This window comes from Mus pahari, chromosome 1, assembly GCF_900095145.1.
Source record: "Mus pahari chromosome 1, PAHARI_EIJ_v1.1, whole genome shotgun sequence".
In the NCBI taxonomy this organism is placed as follows: domain Eukaryota; kingdom Metazoa; phylum Chordata; class Mammalia; order Rodentia; family Muridae; genus Mus; species Mus pahari.
This window is the reverse complement of record NC_034590.1, coordinates 90,462,511-90,478,260: the sequence shown is the minus strand read 5'-3', so window position 1 is coordinate 90,478,260 and position 15,750 is coordinate 90,462,511. Positions and strand designations below refer to the sequence as shown.

The window sequence follows — 15,750 nt, the reverse complement described above, 5'->3', positions numbered from 1 at the left end:
AGGCTGGCCTGGAATTCAGAAATCCACCTGTAGGGCCTGTTTCTTGAAGGAAGGCCAGAAGGCCATTTTGGTTCAACAGCTCAGGTTACCATGCCAACAGTAAATAAATTAAAAAAATAAAATAAAATAATTTATAATTTTATTAAGTGCCAAGGGAAATGAGGATGGAAACTAAGCTATAGTCTTTCCCTGGACCTGCTCTGGTGGCAACATTCCGTGAGCAATGAAGACTTAATCCACCCTGTGCCTGGTTCAAACTTTTACCAAGTGCTTCTTATTTATCTACAAGTAAAAGGAATGGTGGAGCTATCAAATAGCCCCTGCCTGCAATTAGGAGCTGACTCATGGAGTAACACTGAGCATGACAGATGCTTGAGGAGTCTGCTGAGAGCCCAAGGGAACACAGAGGGGACTCTGCAGAGCTTAAGACTGGAGGTTTCACTGACAGAGGCTTCAGTTAGAAGTTTTAGGCCAAAGAAAAGAAAAAAAAAAAAAGTTTTAGGCCTCCCTAATGCCTCATTCGACCCTTTAGTATACAGTTCCTCATGCTGTGGTGACCCCCAACCATAAAATTATTTTCGTTGCTACTTCCTAACTGTAATTTTGCTACTGTTAGGAATCGTAAATATCAGACATGCAGGATATCTGATATAGCACCCCCACAAGGGGTTTTTGACCCACAGGTTTTAGGCAGGGACATGCAAAGGGAAGCAAATTCTAGGAGCTTTTGAGGTATGTAGTGGGGTGAACTGAATCCAGATGTTGCTCCCAGATTCTGAACTCAACCTTGAAGAGAACTGAGTTCGAAGAAGAACTTATCTGGGGATTTGTTTCTGAGGGGAGGGGATGTGCCCGGGTGATACTGCACTAGTTTTTCTTAAACTTTTTGGGAGCTGGGGACACAACTCAGTGGCAGAGTGCTTCCTAAGCAAAGCAGGAGGTTCTGTCCTGGAGAGAGAGAAGACCATTTAAAGGGAGATGCTGTCTTATCATGTTATCAAAATAATGAACTCCCAAGAATTAAAATTTCCCCAGGAATCCCATGCTGGAAAAAGGGGAAGGCTAAATCCCAGGTGGCAGCCAGAGCAGAGGCCTTCTTCCCAGGAAGAGATGTCACACAGCTCTGACACAGACCAGCTTGCAGACACACCAGAGCCAAGAGACACTGGGTCAGTGACCTTTGACTTCTGGCAGGGCTGATAAGTTATTCCTACCTCTAGCCGTCTATTTAAACCTAAACTTCATGCGTCAGAGCCCCAGAGACAGACTTAGGAGTCACTGGACCTCTTATTTGTTCTCCTGCACAGTGTGGCTGCACCGAATAACTCCCTCTCTTTAATTGCTGTATTAAGGATGGGTGGTAGCTTAGCCTAACTGGTTGAGCTTAGGGAGTGGGGGAGTGTTGAGGATGAAAACCAGGGCCACGCCTTGCTAGGAAGGCATCCTCCCTCTGAGCCACATCCCTAGAACCTGAAATATTCACAGATAGTGTTTTTTAAGACAGTTACATAATAATGCCACTCACTCACTTTAATGTCACTCTGTTAGAACCATGATGTGTCATTTAAAGAGGCCCCTCTCCCTGCCTGGGCTTTGGAGCTGGCTGCACACTGAGCCCTTCTAGCTGTCTCTGGAGATGGAAGCCGGGACAAGGGAGAAGCTTGAGGTGGAGTGCTGAGCCACTGGGAGTGTAGCAAAGCTGCCTTGGGATGGGACGCAAGATAAACTGGAACCTGCCCGCCCTTCAGGGGCCCCACAAACCCAGAGGAGCCTGACTTATTTCTGGAGCTACATGCTGGAGAGCGAGTTAACCTAGAACTCTAGCCCTGAGAAGGAAAAACAAAAACCAAAACAACAACAAACTACCCAATGTCTGTAAGAACTAAAATGACAAATTTTCTAAAACAACAAACAAACAAATTCTGAAAACAACAACAACAAAACAAGCAAATTCTGAAGTCACAGGACAGTTTTCACTGCGCATCTCAATGTAGTAACAGGTATCTTGCTTCTAATGGCAATTCACTGTGTACAATGACCAAATTAAACAAGGGTTATCAGCACTATGTTTTAACTTTTTTGTTTATTATTATACAGATTTTGAGGCAAGATAGAAAGAGAAACTATGGGTTGTGGGAAGGGAAAGGAGCGCTCACCCAGGAGCCGTTAAAATAAAACTCTCATCAGCTGAGAGTCAGGAACCTCCCCCAACAGTGAACATTTCCTGTACAAGCTGCTCCTATAGAGTTAACTTTCCTTTCATAGAGAGAGAGAGATCTTATACTAAGTAACGATGTCCCAGGCTTAGACCTGAATGCACAGGATCTTGGGTAGAGAACTTCTATCCTTTCCCCCAAACGTCTCCCAGAAGATCTCCAACAAAACTGTTTACAATGAAGATAGATGTCTTGCTTTCTGTAGCCCTGTGATGGACTTTTACATTATCAACTGTAACCCTGCAGGGCCCCTCAGGAAACACCCAGTGATCTCTTTACATTTCTAAGCGACCCTTCAAACCTCACCTAAACCCAACAAATGACTTCAGAAAACAAAACAAAACAAAACAATACAGAGAGCTGAGCACCAGGTGCCTAAAGCAGGAAATCTCATCTCTCACAGCAGCTGGTGCCTAAGGCTGGGCATGCGCCTCCATCTGTCTGTCTGTATACTGTCTGTCTGAAGCCCACCCACACTCAAGCTCTCAGCTCTGTCTGAGCCCCTCTCTTTCTCTGCACCCTGAGGCTGAAGCCTATAGTAAGTCATCTTTATCAGGGCTGGGCAAAGTGAGTCTCCAGCATCCTTGTCCAAAGCCATGCAGGCATGGCAGCCGCCTGTAATCCCAGACCTCAAGGGATCCTTGGCGAAACCTAGCTAGCCAGAAGCAGTAGAATTCAGAGTCCCTGCCTCTATAAACAAAACAGACAATGATGGAAAGAGATATCCAATGTCTTTTTACACACACACACCTAATCACACAATCACACACATGTTTACATGTATACTACACACATATATGCAAAACAAAAAGACCAAAAACCTCAAACCTTTATTAAAAGCCCCAACCCTGCTGGGCATGGTGGTGGTGCCCACCTTTGAGCCCAGCACTGGAAAGGCAGAGGCAGACTGATCTCGACCATTTTGAGGCCACCCTAGTCTATACAGCAAATTGCAGACCAGCCAGAGTTACATGGTGAGACCCTTTCTAAAAGCAAAGACCAAAACCAATCCTGCTTCATAAACTGGCTAATCCTGAAATTCTTCTCTATGTTGAAGCCATGAATCAGAAGATTAGGTCTCTAAGGGTCTAGGGGATTCCTCTGACTCAGGGTCACAGGGGAGAGTTGCTTCCTGCGTCTGTTCCTTCAAACACTGGCAAGATCCAAGGCAGAGAACTTCAAAGTGAGTTTGTATCAGTCAACAGATTTGGGAGAGGGTGGTTAATTAATGCAAAGGACTATTGTGTGTGCTGGGAATGGAACCCAGGACCTATACGAGCCAAGCATGTAGTCTAGCTCCAGTAATTACCCAGTGATAAATGGTTAGCGCCATATACTGGAACAGAGAATCAGAAAGGGAAGTGTTAAATATTAAACCCCTACAGTATGCACACGATATAAGGTGCCTCTTCAAAAATAATAGTTAACAAGAATTCAGCCTGCCCCTGTTGAGGCCAGGAGAGAATGGCAGACAACTGTTTGCCTCTCAGAACTCAGCTAATATCAAAAAATGTTGTTGGCCATAAATAAATGCAACTGAATTAAAGCATGTAATTCAATGCCTAAGTGCATGCCCATTGAATGGTTTTCAATAAAAGCATGAGGTCCAATACATATTTTTGTCTGTTTTGTCTTTTTAAAGATCAATCTGTAAATTTTTTATGTATGTGCATGTATATGCCAGGTGTGTACGAGGGCGCCCAGGTCAGAAGGAAGCACTAGGTCCCTTAGAGCTGGAGCTAGGCAGCGATGAGCAGGCTGAAGAGGGTGCTGGCCTTCAGACCTGGCTTGTTTGCAAGAGCTGGGTGCTTTCTCAGCAGAGGGGCCATTTTTCCAGCCTATTTTGTAATTTTTAAAGACAAGGACTCGCGTCCCAGGCTGGTCTCAAACCTGAGATAGAGCTGAGAGTGGCCTTGAACTTCTTTCTGATCATCCTGCTTCCACCACCTCTCAAATACTGGGATCCTTACATGATGCTAGGGATGGAGCCCAGGACTTGATGTGTGCTGGGCAGGCACTCTGCCAACTGAGCTGCATCTCCAGACCTAAATCCATGCTTACCAAAATACTAATGAGCACTTCACAGGAAGTCCATCAGCAAAACCAACAGTCACTATGCCATTGTGTGTGTGAAGGGTGTGGACAGTGGTCACCTTTATCTGTGGCTTCCTCATCTCTGGTTTCAGTTACTTGTGGCCAGTGAGATAGCACAGATGCATCTACACGTACACAGTACAATACGGTGTCTAGAGGGAATGAGAGAGACTGCATGTCCACAACTTTACAGTTAGTTTGTTCTGGTTTGGTTCTTTGTGGTGCTGGAGATGGTACCCAGGGCCTTGTATATGGGCAGCAAGTGCTTACCAATGAGTTACGCCCCCAGCATTACTTTTTATTATTATTAGTGACTGTTAATCTCTTAATGTGTTTAGTTTATGACTTAAACCTTTATCATAGATATGAGTGTATAGAGGGCAGAGGCTCAGGCACTATGCATGTCTCACACATCCCCTGAAGTCTTAGAATACACTGCTCATGGATTAGGGTGGATTATCCAACACTGGGGTCCACACCTATAATCTCAGCACTTGGAAGGTGGTAACAGGAGGTTCAAGAGTTCAAAGTCATCTTGGCAACACAGTGATTCTGAGACTTCATAAGATCCTGTCTCAAAAGACAAACAAACAAACAAACAAAAAAACCAAACCAACCAACCAAAAATAGGCAGCAGTGGTGTACACATTTGATCCCAGCACTTGGGGAAGGCAGAGGCAAGCAGATCTCTGTGAATTCAAGGCTAGCCCAGTCTACAGAGTTGAGGCTAGTTCTAGGACAGTCAAGACTACATACACACACACACACACACACACACACACACACACAAACCCATCTCAAAAAAAAAGTATATAAATATATAATATTGAGCCCACAGCAATCACAGCACTCCCAAGGCTGAGGCAAGAGGATCATAAGCTCATGATCAGCTTAGCTAATAATTAATGAGACCCCGTCTCAACGACAACAAACCAAGAGAAGTAATTGTAGAGGCCAGAAAGCAACCTACAGGAACCTGTGTGGGTTCTAGAATCCAACTTGAGTTTTCAGGTTTACCAATAAGTGCCTTTACCTGCAGAGTCATCTACAGCCCCAAAAGGTGTTCAATCTATTTGAAAAATACTGCTCTGTGGCAAGAAAATACCTTAAACCAACAGTCACCTCCTAGATTAACGAGAACCACCCCCCCATGCAGAATGCACTGCCAGGGTTTAGGGACAACCAAGACATCAATCAGAGACCCCAGTTCCCCATCCCTCATAACAGGTGTGCTGGACACAACGCAGAACAAGTGGCCACTCACCTTGAAGTGGAAAGAGCTGGCTGGTGACCCTGTGGAGCCGCACTCCGTTTTCGTTAGGTTGCTATAGTAGCTCTGGACTTTGGAGCCGACATTCTGGTTGGACACGTGGTCATCAGTGATGGGGCAGATGAAGTAGCCCTCATCATCGTCACTGTCTGTGTCAGAGTCCCCATTATGGCCATTTCGGGAGCACCCACCACCGTCAACACCTTCCAGGCGGAAGATGAGGTCTTCGTCTGCCATGTTGCAGGGGCGCCCGCGTTATCCGAGGGCTCCGCTGTGCAGCCAGAGTTACTGCGCACGTGCAGCAAGGATGGTCCTGCAAAGGAAGTAGAGGAAGTGGGTGGGTGCCAGCCTCTGAGCATGAGGGTTGTCTAGGTACCTGCATGACAGAGGGGATGACCACGTCAGAATGAAAACCCTCTCTTTTGGGGAGGCTGTTGGAAACAATATGTTTATTGTTTATATGTAATATGTAATATGTGGGGCGATTTCAAATGTCCAAGCCTATAGGCCCAGTCATTTCACTTCCGAGAACCCTTGACCAGTGCTTGTAAACCAGAAGTACCTTGCAAACAACCACAGCTATTGTTTAAGGATATACAAAGTATCGAATCACTCCATGGCTTGACACCCGACAGAAACCCCTCATTTGTGGACAACAATGCATGCTTTGCTAAGGCCATACCAGCTGGGGCCCTGGACCCCTGCCATAGACCTCGGGCCTTGGCTGCTCTTCCAGGGAACACTGGTTTTTGTTTTTTCCATTCAGAGAACACAGCAAGTGCATCCCCACATCCAGGCCTTTGTACTGCTGTTCCCGTGCCTGGAAGAACCTTCTGAACGGTGTTATTTCTCACCATTGGGTTGGCAGCCCGAAGGATGCCACTTCAGAGAAATCTCCAAATTTCTTCTGTTTTTATTTTCTTCTCAATGACCTTCCCGGGTTGAAATTGTCCTGTGTACTTTTTTTTCTTACATTTATTTTTCCCCTTTTATTATTATTATCTTATTTTTATTTTTTCCCTTTTATTCTTGCCAGGTGGTAGTGAGAACACCTTTAATCCCAGCGGTCAGTGAGGTAGAAGCTTTGAGTGAGTTCGAGGCCAGTGTGGTCTACAGAGGGAATTTCAGGACTGCCAAGACTACATAGAGAAACCCTATCTCAAAAAAGCAAATTAAAAGTCGGGCGTGGTGGTGCACGCCTGTAATCCCAGCACTTGGGAGGCAGAGACAGGCGAATCTCTGAGTTCGAGGCNAGCCTGGTCTACAGAGTGAGTTCCAGGACAGCCAGGGCTACATAGAGAAACCCTGTCTCAAAAAAACCAAAAAAAAAAAAAAAAAAAAAAATTAAAAACAACCAGGAACAAAGATGGAGCAGAGACTGAGCGAATGGCCGACCAACAACTGCCCCAAACTGAGATCCAGTCCATGGGTAAGAACCAATCCCTGACACTATTAATGACACTCCACTATGCTTGCAGACAGGAGCGTAGCATTAATGTTCCCTGAGAGGCCCCACCCCGCAGTCAATGGAAAGAGACGCAGAGACTCACACCCAAACAGTAGACAGAGCGTCAGGAGTCTTGTGGAAGAGTTGGGATAAAGATTGAGTGACCTGAAGAAGACAGGGACTCCACAAGAAGACCAACAGAGTCAACTAACCTGGACCTTGGTGACTCCCAGAGACTAAATCACCAACCAAAAAGCAAGCTTGGGCTGGATCTAGGCCCCTGCACAGATGTAGCAGATGAGCAGCTTGGTCTTCATGCAGTTTCCAAACAACTGGAGCAGGGGTTGTCCCTGAGCCTGTTGCCTGCCTGCCTGTAGTTCCTGAGCCCCTAAATGGACTGTCTCAGTGGGAGAGGATACATCTAGTCCCTCAGTGACTTGATGTGTGTGTGTGTGTGGGGGGGTGAAGTGTGTGTGTGTGGGGATAGTTTTAGGATAGGGGTGGGGTTTGACACCAGAGGAGGGTTGCTTTTTCTCAAAAGAGAAGAGGAAGAGGAAATAGGGAGAGGACCTGTGTGAGGGGATTCTGGGAGAAGAGGAAGCTCTGTGGTAAAGGGGAAAAAAATAAATTTAATTTAAAAAGATGCTTGAGAAAACAACAACAAAAAGAAGATAGATTCTTTTCTCAATAATATAGCCTGACTACGGTCTCTCCTCCCTCCCCTCCTCCTCTCCCTTAGATCCACTTCCTTTCTGTCTCTCATTAGAAAAATCAGGCTTCTAAGGGATAATAATAAAAAATAACAAAATAAAATGTAAGAAAAAAACTAAAAACCATCCTGGTGGAGTTGGACAAGACAGACAGGAGAAGAGCCGAAGGAAGAGAAGGCACAAGAATCAGAAACCCACTCATTCCAACCCTCAGGAATCCCATAAACACACTACCTGGGGCCATGATATAGACACAGAGGACCTGGTACAGACCCGTGCAGTCCCTGTGCACGCTGCTTCCGTCTACGAGTTCATATGAGCTTTGATCATGTGGCGTAGAGGGCCTGGCTTCTCCGTGTTCTCCGTCCTCTCCGGCTCTTACACTCCTGGGGCTCCCTGAGCACTGAGGGGAGGGATGTCACAGAGACGTCCCACGTAGAGCTGAGGGTCGCACAGTCTCTACTCTGCATGTTTATCTGTGGGTCTCTGTATCTGTTCCCATCTGATACAGGAAGCTTCTCCGACAGTGGCTGAGCAAGACACTGATTTCTGACTATAGGAATAAATTAGGGGTCATTGTGTTGTTATTTTTTTTTTTTCTTAGAACAGTAGTATTTGGTTTTACCCCAGGTCCCTAGGCTACCTAGTATCAAGTTCTTGGTCACCCAAGCAGTGCTAGGTATGACTTCCATCTTTTAAAGTGAGCTTTATACTTAATTTTTGTGTGTACATGTGTACATGCACAGGTGTGTGATGGCCACAGACAGGAATAGAGGTCAGAGAACACAGTGCAGGAGTCGATGGGCCCTGTCCTACCAGGTGGCCCCCAGGATGGAACAGGCCATCATGCTGAGTAGCAGGTGGCTTTATCTGTTGAGCCATCTTGCAGGCCATTTTCCTTCTATTATCTATAAGCCCACTGACTGGCTTAGAAAATGCCTGGCACAGACAAAATGTTTGATACGTTTCTCCTCAATAAATGAACAAACACCCTCACAACGGTCCCCTGAAAGTTTCATTAGTAACAGCAAAAAAATCGCTAATGTCCCCAAATGTCCATCAGTGAAGGCTTCTCATATAAATTACACTATTTTTTTCTACACAATGAGGTACTGTATGATAGCTAGAGACAGGGAGGTCTAGAACCCAGGGACACACAAAGATGGTTAGAAGACAGTGCAGCAAGACTGTAGGATGACAGTCTTGCACTCACAGGGTCAAACTGACTTTCAGCCAGATGCCAAGATGACTGAATTTGCCAAGAATCATCTTTAACAGATAGGCTGAGAGCCCCTGAATCCTATCCTAGACTCAGGCAACACAGGACATCCTCGTAATCTTGGCCTAAGCAAAGACTTGGGAGCAGCAGTGCGAGTGGTGCCAGTAATGGCTCACAGGGCCTTGCACATGCTCACAAGAGCTCCAGCACTGAGCTGCAGCCTAGCCTTGGTTATCTTTGACATAAGTTTTACTATATATAGCACAGACTGTCCTTTAACTTGCTGTCTACATGAGCTGGCCTTGACTCACAATCTCCTTGCTACTGCCACCTCCAAGGTCCTTAGGTTATAGGCAAATTGACACCACAAACAAGATTTCTTCAACATAACAGCCAAAGAACAGGAACAAAGAATAAATAATTAAAATTAAAAACTTGTGCGTGTTAAAGGACACCAATCTACAAGAGGAGGAATTGGAGAGATGGCTCAGTGTTTAAGAGCATTCTGCAGAGAACCGGGGTTCAGTTCTAAGCACCCACATGGTAGCTCACAACCATCCATAATTACAGTTCCAGGGGACCTGACACCCTCTTCTGACCAGACATACATGGGGGTGCACATACACACAGGCAGGCAGAATACTCATACGCATAAAATAAAAGGTAAATCTAAAAGAGAAAGAGGGAGGGAAGGAGAGAGAGAGAATTGTAAGTGCATTTACAGAATAGCTGATATTCTTCTCTGGCGTCTGTTGGGCGCACATGGCAGGCACAAACATAGAAAGAGAAAGAAAGAAAGAAAGAAAGAAAGAAAGAAAGAAAGAAAGAAAGAAAGAAAGAAAGAAAGAAAGAAAGAAAGAAAGAGAAAGGAGACAACCCAAGAAATGGGAAGAAAACTTTCAAATCACAAACTCAATATGGGACTCTACAAAGGACTCTTACAACTCAATAATAGACACAATAAAAATGGCCAAAGGATTTGAAGAATCATTTGTCTGGAGTCAGGCCAGGTAGTGCATTCCTCTAGAAATGTCTGTCTTCTAGAAACTGAGACAAGGCCAGGCATGGTGGCGCACACCTTTAATCCCAGCACTTGGGAGGCAGAGGCAGGCGGATTTCTGAGTTCGAGGCCAGCCTGGTGTCCTGGAGTGAGTTCCAGGACAGCCAGGGCTATACAGAGAAACCCTGTCTCAAAAAACAAAAAACAAAAAAACAAAAAACAAAAACAAAAACAAAAACAAAAAAAGTAGAAACTGAGACAATAAGACACAGGCTTAGACTAGCTGAGGCTTAGAAAGTGAGACACTGTCTCAAAAAACAAAACAAAACAAAACAAAGCAAGCAAAATCTCTTGGACCAAAGTTCAGTCTCTAGCCAGCACCCATTTCTGGCTCACAATCATTTGTAACTTCAGCTTGAGAGATCTGACACCCTCATCTGGCCTCCACAGGCACATTTGCACTCAGCATGTGTAGGTGCGTGTACACACACACATACACACACACACACACACACACACACACACACGGTGCGGGGGCTTGGGGGGTGAGTGGGTTAGCAAGATGGCTCTGTAAGTAAATATGCTTCCTGCACAAGTCTGGCCGTGAGAATTCAATCGTTAGAACTGACTCCTCCAATTGTCCTCTGACCTCCACAAACTCACCATGTGCGCATGTTTCCCCGCTCCCTGCCCCCCCCCACACACATCAAGTATGAACACGTGCAATTTAAAAAGTCAAGTTTTTACAATTTTTTTTTTATGGTTTTAGAGCTTTATTGTAGAAAGGGGAGAAGGAGAGAGAGGAGAAAAGGTGGAAAGAGAGAGACCAGCCATGGCCAAGAGGAAAGAAGGGGGAAAAGGAGAGAGAGAAGAAAGGCTAGAAAGTAAGAGGAGAGAGTGAGGAGAAGATGAGGAGAGCGAGAGGAGAGCAAGTTTTACAACTTTTATAAAATGTTCATAGCACCATTCTTGTCTGTTCCTTCGAGACACGGTTTCTCTGTGTAGTCCTGCCTGTCCTGGAACTCTCTGTAGCCCAGACTGGTCTCAAAGAGATCCACCTGCCTCTGCCTCCTGAGTGCTGGAATTAAAGGCGTGCGCCACCACTGCCTGAACAGTACCACCCCTGTTCCTTCTCCTTCCTTCCCCACCCCTTCTTCTTTCTTTCTTTCTTTCCTTTCTTTCTTTCTCTCTTTCTCCCTTCCTTTCTTTTCATTTTAGCACTGGCTGCTTAGAACTTGCTATGTAGATCAGGCTGGCTTTGAACTCACACACATCTGCCTGCCTCTGCCTCTGAGTGCCAGGATTAAAGGTGTTTACCATCACGCCCAGCAGCATATTCTTAACAAGTGAGTATCCATCAAGCAATGAGGAGATTTAAAAAAAAAAAAAAAAAGGCATAGTCATACCAGGCAGAAGTGTGCAGAATGAGTTACAGGACAGCTAGGACTGTTACACACAGAAATCGTATGTGTGTGTGTGTGTGTGTGTGTGTGTGTATGAATGTGTGTACACATATATCCATATTCATATAAAGGAAAGTGTCTCAGCATTAAAAAAAATACTGAATGAAGCTATATGTGAAGCAGAAGACTTGTATGGCCTGACCTGATTTCTGTGAAATGCCCAGAAGAGCAGAGCTATGGAAGCAGAAGTAGACTAGAGCTTGCCTGAGGCTGCTGAGAGGAGAAGGGTGGGCAGGAGAAATGAGGAATGACTACTGAAGGAAGGTTCTAAGCTGATTGTGGTATGTTGGTATTCTGTCACTACAGTGAGAACTGCCCACTCGAAATGAGTAGATTATGATGTGCAAATTATACATTTCAGTAAAACTATTATCTGGAAAACAAAAGATAGCCAAGAAAAACTGCTTAAGTCTGAAAGATGCAGATGACCAGGTTTTTAGGCTAATCCTATTTCTGTCAAATGACAAAGGGAAGAACGTTTCTGTGTGCATTAAAAATTTCCCAATAAGCGAGGTGCCACATGCCTGTAATCCCGGCAGCTAGGAGGAGGCTGAGCCAGAAGGATCACTTGGAGCCAGGTGTCTGTCTGTCTGTCTGTCTCTCTCTGGAAGGAGGAACATGCTTGCCACAGTTTGTGTGTAGAGGCCACAGGTCCCCGTCAGGAGTTGATTCTCTTTTTCCACTCCATGGATCCCGATGATCAAACTCAGGCTGCCAAGCTTGTGTGGTTAAATGCTTTGTCCCATTCACCATCTCTACAGCCTGTTTTGAGACAGTGTCTCTGTGTAGCCCTGGCTGTCCTGGAACTCACTCTATTGACCAGGCTGGCCTCGAACTCAGAGACCCGCCTGCCTCGACCTGGCCTAATGTTCAGCTTTTGTCTAAGCCATCTATCTCTTTCCTCTGCGGCTTTGGCACTTAACTGCTACTGAAACAGGACAGACTTTTACATTCTAACTCAGAACACGCTCCTAAAATAGAAATTAAAATCCCAAAGCCCAGGAATTTGCCTTCCTTGACAAAAAAAACGTACCCTTGTTCTAGTCCACTCTGGGCTGCTGGTTTTGTTCTCTCTAGCCTCTTCCTTCACATGCTAGCCACACACTGACTTCCTGACTCCAGTTTGAAACCTCATGTCAGCTGCCAAGTTCGTATTTTTACCCTCAGGGCAGGACAGTCACCAGCTTGGGACGATGCCAGAGTCACCTGATCCTCTTTAGCGCTTCTTGCAGCTCCTAGCCCCAGTGCCTGCTCTGTCCTAGTCAGTCTTACAGACCTGAACAGTGTGGTGCCTGTAACTGCCAGCAGACTCGGCCAGCCGGCCAGCCGTTGGCTTGGGGGAAAGGGGGGAAGGGGGGACAGGAAGGTGACATGCCCATGGCTTCAGCTGTGGCACCAGGAAGTGTGGCTCCGGACTGAGCTGCAGAACTTGGGGCAGATCAAGGCTCTGTCGCTGTGATCTGGCCATTCTCGTCAGCCAACCCTTACCTGACCACCCCTCCCCCACTGCTCAGCTGTGGCAGCCAGCCACTGAGTAGGGAAGTGGCCTCAACTGTGGTTCCACAGCCAGCTCACAGAAGTCTTGAGATGGAACCATGAGACGGAACCACAGATAAACACCCTCCTGACCCTGGAACCCGGAGCTGCCGCTGACACCAGCTGTAACTGCCTGGCACTGTGCCTTCTCCCAGAAGGCACTTGGTACATACGCATCCAGAACCAGAACCGAGTGAACCCAGTCTTGTGGGTTTCATATTGTCACGAATCTGCTCTTAGGAAGCCTGAGGCCACTCCTGTCAACTGTCAACACTGTTGGCTCCTACAGAGCTAAGTACACAGTCTCTCAAATAAGGGCTCCACTTCCCAGACTTTTTTACAGCTAGACAAGACCTTGAGCTGTGTGACTTCCTGGGGAGACCTGACCCACTGTCTACTCACTCACTCGGTAGGGCAGTGATGATAGACCAAAGAAATGACCCCACCCCCACCCCAAGTTCAGCTTGGTGACTTACAGGAGCAGCAGCTGCATCATCTAAAGCTAGCCCCAGCACAGTTGAGGACTCAGGAAAGCTGCAACCCTGAGCCCCTTGCCTACCCTGTGGCCTGCCTTGCTGGCTGCAGTGTCTGTTCCCCCAGCAACTGCTCACAGTCTGTATAAGTTTGGCAGGAGCCCCGTGAATCCTATAGCTTTCTGAGCCTCTCTCTTCAGAGGGGAGGTTTATCAGTTCTGTGGGAATGGTTTCCCATCGCTACACACCCAGGCTGAGCTTGATGAAACAAGCAGAAAGGGCTGTGTACAGCACTTGGGGAAGGGTTGGTTCGTTGGCTGTTGGTGGTTTAACATTCATCTGTTTAACCTGGGGCAGGGGTGCTCTACCAAATGCACCTGGAGGTCGGGAGACACAAGCGGGAGTTCCCTTCTACCCTGTGGGTTCCAGGGCCTGAACACAGGTCATTAGGCTCAGTGGCAGGTGCCTCTACCTTATGAGCCTTCTCCTTGGCCCCAGCAGGGAAAGACTTTTAAAGGGGGAGAATCTCCACTGTTCCCCTTCTTCTGGCTAGAATGCAGATGCAGTTGCTGGAGTCTAGGGAGCTGTGAGGTTGGCCATGAGGTACAACCCTGAGGTTGGCAAAGGCACAGCCCATAGGTCTCCTATCATGGGGCAGCATCCTCGTCATAGACCCACAGACACCAGACTTTGATATCGAAACCCATAAGGTGATAATTTATTAGCGTTCCTTTTTTCCCTCCTTACTTAAAGTTGCTAATTATACTGGCTCCAGCAATAGCATAAAAGGTCACATTCCTTACGACAAGATGCCCTGCTAGGGACACATTAGGAAAACTAGCCTCAATGCAGAGTTGTAGCATGGTGGCTGACCTCATTCTGTACATGAGACAGGTACCGGAACTTTACCTCAGCCCCACACTCCAGTTCTGACCCTCAACCTCCTGGCAAACTCAATCTTTTATGGATTCCCAAACCCAAGGAAGGAGAGAGACCCCAGTTTACAGGAAATGAGACATTTCCAGAAGTTACTCACTCGGGTACCCACAAGAGGAGAAGTTTCTCCGGAGAGTTCTACATCCTCTCTCTCTCTCTCTCTCTCTCTCTCTCTCTCTCTCTCTCTCTCTCTCTCTCCCACACCCCCCCGCCAGATCATCAACCTGGGATGTGGAATCGTAACTGTTTGTTAGCTCTCTAGTTCAGGCTGTGATTCCAGCACAAGACTCATCTTCATTTTTGTAAATTTCGAGGCTGAGCCTCAAGTCCCAGCCAGAGGGGACCTGGTTGTCCAGGTAGCAGCAAAGCCAAGATTCTTCAGGGGTCCTCGGGGGACAGCTATTCTCTGGAAGCCAGGATCTCTCTCTCTCTCTCTCTCTCTCTCTCTCTCTCTGTGTGTGTGTGTGTGTGTGTGTGTGTGTGGTACTTGATAGGCAGATAGCTAGCAAGAACTCTAACCATAGCTAATAAACAGGGTGAACTCCCAAGATGGCCCACTTCTGCCTCACCCTCCTGACTTGAGACAAAAACCTGGCATATAAATATTTGACTGTATGAATATTTGTGCACCATGTGTGTGCTTTGTGCCCATAAAAGCCAGAAGAGGGTATTGAGTCCTCTGGAACTGGAGTTACAGATGGTTGTGAGCTGCCATGTGGGTGCTGAGAACCAAAGCCAGGTCTCCTGTTAGAGTACCAAGAACTCTTACTGCTGATCAAATCCCTATACTCGGTTTTTATGTGGGTGGTGAGGATTTGAACCCAAGACCTCATGCTTGCACAGCAACTGAACTATCTCCCCAGTCCCTATTTCCATATGATTTAAAAATACTAGCGAGCCCGAAGTACAGCTAGGTGGTAGATAAGTACTGTCTAGCCTTTACATGGTCCTGGGTCTCATCTTCAGAATCACACAATAAATTAAATAAAAACAAAACTGGGCTGGAAAATTGTCTCAGTGATTAAGAACACTTGTTGCTCCTGCAGAGGACCCAGACTCAATTCCCAGTACCCACATGGTGGCTCATAACCATCCCTAACTCTAGTTCCAGGGGATCTGACACCCTCTTCTGACCTCATTAGGTACCAGGCAACTCACACGCAGGCAAAGCACTCATACACAGAAAATACTAAACAAACAAACAAACCCCCAAATCCTAAAGAAGCAAGGCAGCTGGGGCTATAGTATTCATCTACTCACCTATTCTACATAAATGAACCCATAAGTTCAGCCCGCCTTCCCTTCTCTATAAAAATTTTCCTTGTAGCTGGGCTTGAGACCAGTGGAGAAGGAGAGAGAAGAAAGACAAAAAAAAAAAAAAAAAAA

The 15,750-nt window shown here is 46.3% G+C and overlaps 1 protein-coding gene across 3 annotated transcripts in view; it reads right to left on the bottom strand.

The window, feature by feature from the left end:
* Eef2k (eukaryotic elongation factor 2 kinase) overlaps nt 1-15,750 on the bottom strand; it is a 65,264-nt gene that overhangs the window by 42,535 nt on the left and 6,979 nt on the right. For all 3 annotated transcript variants that reach the window (XM_029543815.1, XM_021195316.2, XM_029543820.1), the window contains one exon: nt 5,575-5,893. In XM_029543815.1, coding sequence (XP_029399675.1) covers nt 5,575-5,817 — 243 coding nt within the window. In that variant the 5' untranslated portion in view covers nt 5,818-5,893. The remainder of the gene's footprint in view (nt 1-5,574; nt 5,894-15,750) is intronic.